A 2,316-nucleotide genomic window follows, 5' to 3' on the forward strand; every position below is an offset into this window, starting at 1 on the left:
GATATTGATAACCGTGATAACTTTGGTCACTATAATCGTGATATGAAATTTTCATAACGTTACATCTCATTAAACGATATCGCTATATCGGCCGATATTCTTTGTGTATATTATGGTACAGTACCAGTCAAAAGTTTGGACACTTTCCCATTCGTGTGTCCAAACTTTTGACTGGTACTATATATAGAATACAGTATATACATAAACAGAATATATATACATAAACACATTTTTTGCAATGATCACTCAAATGTGGTGATCAAACACTTATAATGACGTGACAAAGATATGTAATGATGGAGGCAGGGCATTTAACAATTTAACAATAAACTTTATTATCCAAAATGAGTCTGACATCAGTGCACTGAACAGTAAAGTTGAAGTTTATTCAACTTCAATTCAATTCCATTCAACTTTATTCCGTTGAAGTTTATTTCACTTTGGAACATTCATTCACGGATTTGCGCTACTGTCTTCACACACAGATGGAACTTACTAGAGAAGTGTGAAGTGTGACATAATTTACCTCTGTAAATAAATATAAATTCATGGCTCATATCGGCCGATAATATCGGCTAAACGATATATCGGTCGGGCTCTAGTTCATTTGCATCATCCCTCAAAAATGTTCTTGGAAGTTTCTGTGTAGCCTTTATGTACAAAATGTTTTGGTAAAAATATGAATAGGGAAATGTTGTTAAGTTCTGTGCATTTTTGTTGTAGAGTATATAAATAATTTGGCAAAATAAAATATTTCCTTTTTTTTAATTTAGTGAAAAGTTTGGGAAAAAATGCTCTGATCATTTAAGATTTTATATTTTTACTGTATTTTACTTATAATAAACCTTTAAAATATAACGTCACAAAAATAAATGTTTTACATTTTCCTCAGTGAAAAAAGACAAAAAAACAAGTCAATTCAAAGTGAAAATATGATGACTTGTCCAGTTGATTCAAGTCTTTGCATTTGCATTATCCCTCAAAAATATTCTTGGAATTGTCTGTGGCAATTTTGCTAAATGTGTTTTTCCCTTCTTTTTAATTTAGTGAAAACATGGAAAACATGCTTTGATTATTTAAGATTTTATAGTTTTACTGTAAATATCAATAATATTTTACCTATATTTATTGAAACGGTATATAAAGTGTTTTCATTCTCCAAAGGGAGACAGTCCAAATGCTAGAGTGGCAATCAGAAATGTGCTCACATACTTATTACTACCATCGTAAGCAGAACAAGCTTTTTTAAACAAGGAAGACAAACTTTTCAATGTGGTTAGTGAGGTTTCTGTGGCACTAAATGTCCTAAATGTCTTTTAGCATACTCACTGCCTGTCCAGGCTGCATGACTGACTGCTGCATCTGTAGGTGGAGCCCTGACTGCATCTGCTGAAGCTGTGCCTGCAGCTGCGCATGTGGGTTGACTGGAGCCAGCACGGCCCCGGCACCCTGCACCTTCACCTGGAGCTGACCACCAGCCACCAGGGCCTGCTGATCCACCACCATGGCCTGGCCCTGGGACAGGGAGAGGGGCAGGCCAGCCATAGGGAGCCCACCCTGGGGGAGGCGGCCTGGAAGCTGTGGGGGTGGCGTGTGGAGGCTGGCGGCATTCTGGACAGGGGGACCTTTGGACGGGTCGTACTGCTGCTGGGTCTGTTTCTGCCCACCAATCTGGACTGTTTGTGGGGTCGGGGGCATGCCTCCTGTTATGGGGGGCAAGATGAAGGAAACAGAGCAGAGAGAGGAAAGAGAAGAGAGAAAGATAGAGGGATATGGAGGCAAGGAAGAGTTCCATAGAAGGAGAAAATTAAGAATTGGAAACACAATATGTTGTTTTACCTCATGTCTGTTTGCTGACTGCATTTCAACCAAAATTACAGCGTTCTCTGCACCTTTTTTTTTTTTTTTTTAAATATTTCTTCATAAACACCTCGAAAGCCCATACTGAAAATTCAAAATGTTGTATTTGACACTTTATATAAAACTTGATACCTAAAGTCATTTTAACTTTTTAAATATAAAGTGAAAAGAACATGTCTGAGTCATAGTTCACCCGCAAATTAGAAGACATACGAAATTATACTTGAAAAATACAAAGATTATTAGGGATGTAACGATTAACCATGAGCTGGTTGAAAATCGATTCAAATATGTGACGATTCAAATCGGTTGAGATGCTAAACAAATCGCGATTCATTTAGGTGTAGGAGTTTATATGAATGTATGTCTGAGGGGAACTAACGGTCTTTAGAAAAGATTAGATGTTATTTTTTCTTTTCATCTTGCCTCTGTATAACGCATATTAAAGTTCATAAG

The 2,316-nt window shown here is 37.0% G+C and overlaps 1 protein-coding gene across 1 annotated transcript in view; it reads right to left on the reverse strand.

The window, feature by feature from the left end:
- LOC107753127 (E1A-binding protein p400-like) overlaps positions 1 to 2,316 on the reverse strand; it is a 63,546-nt gene that overhangs the window by 48,683 nt on the left and 12,547 nt on the right. Inside the window, exon 6 of the mRNA XM_016569251.1 lies at positions 1,330 to 1,703. Coding sequence (XP_016424737.1) covers positions 1,330 to 1,703 — 374 coding nt within the window. The remainder of the gene's footprint in view (positions 1 to 1,329; positions 1,704 to 2,316) is intronic.

The sequence above is a fragment of the Sinocyclocheilus rhinocerous genome, unplaced genomic scaffold, assembly GCF_001515625.1.
Source record: "Sinocyclocheilus rhinocerous isolate Xijiao unplaced genomic scaffold, SAMN03320098_v1.1 scaffold20, whole genome shotgun sequence".
Taxonomy (NCBI): Eukaryota; Metazoa; Chordata; class Actinopteri; order Cypriniformes; family Cyprinidae; genus Sinocyclocheilus; species Sinocyclocheilus rhinocerous.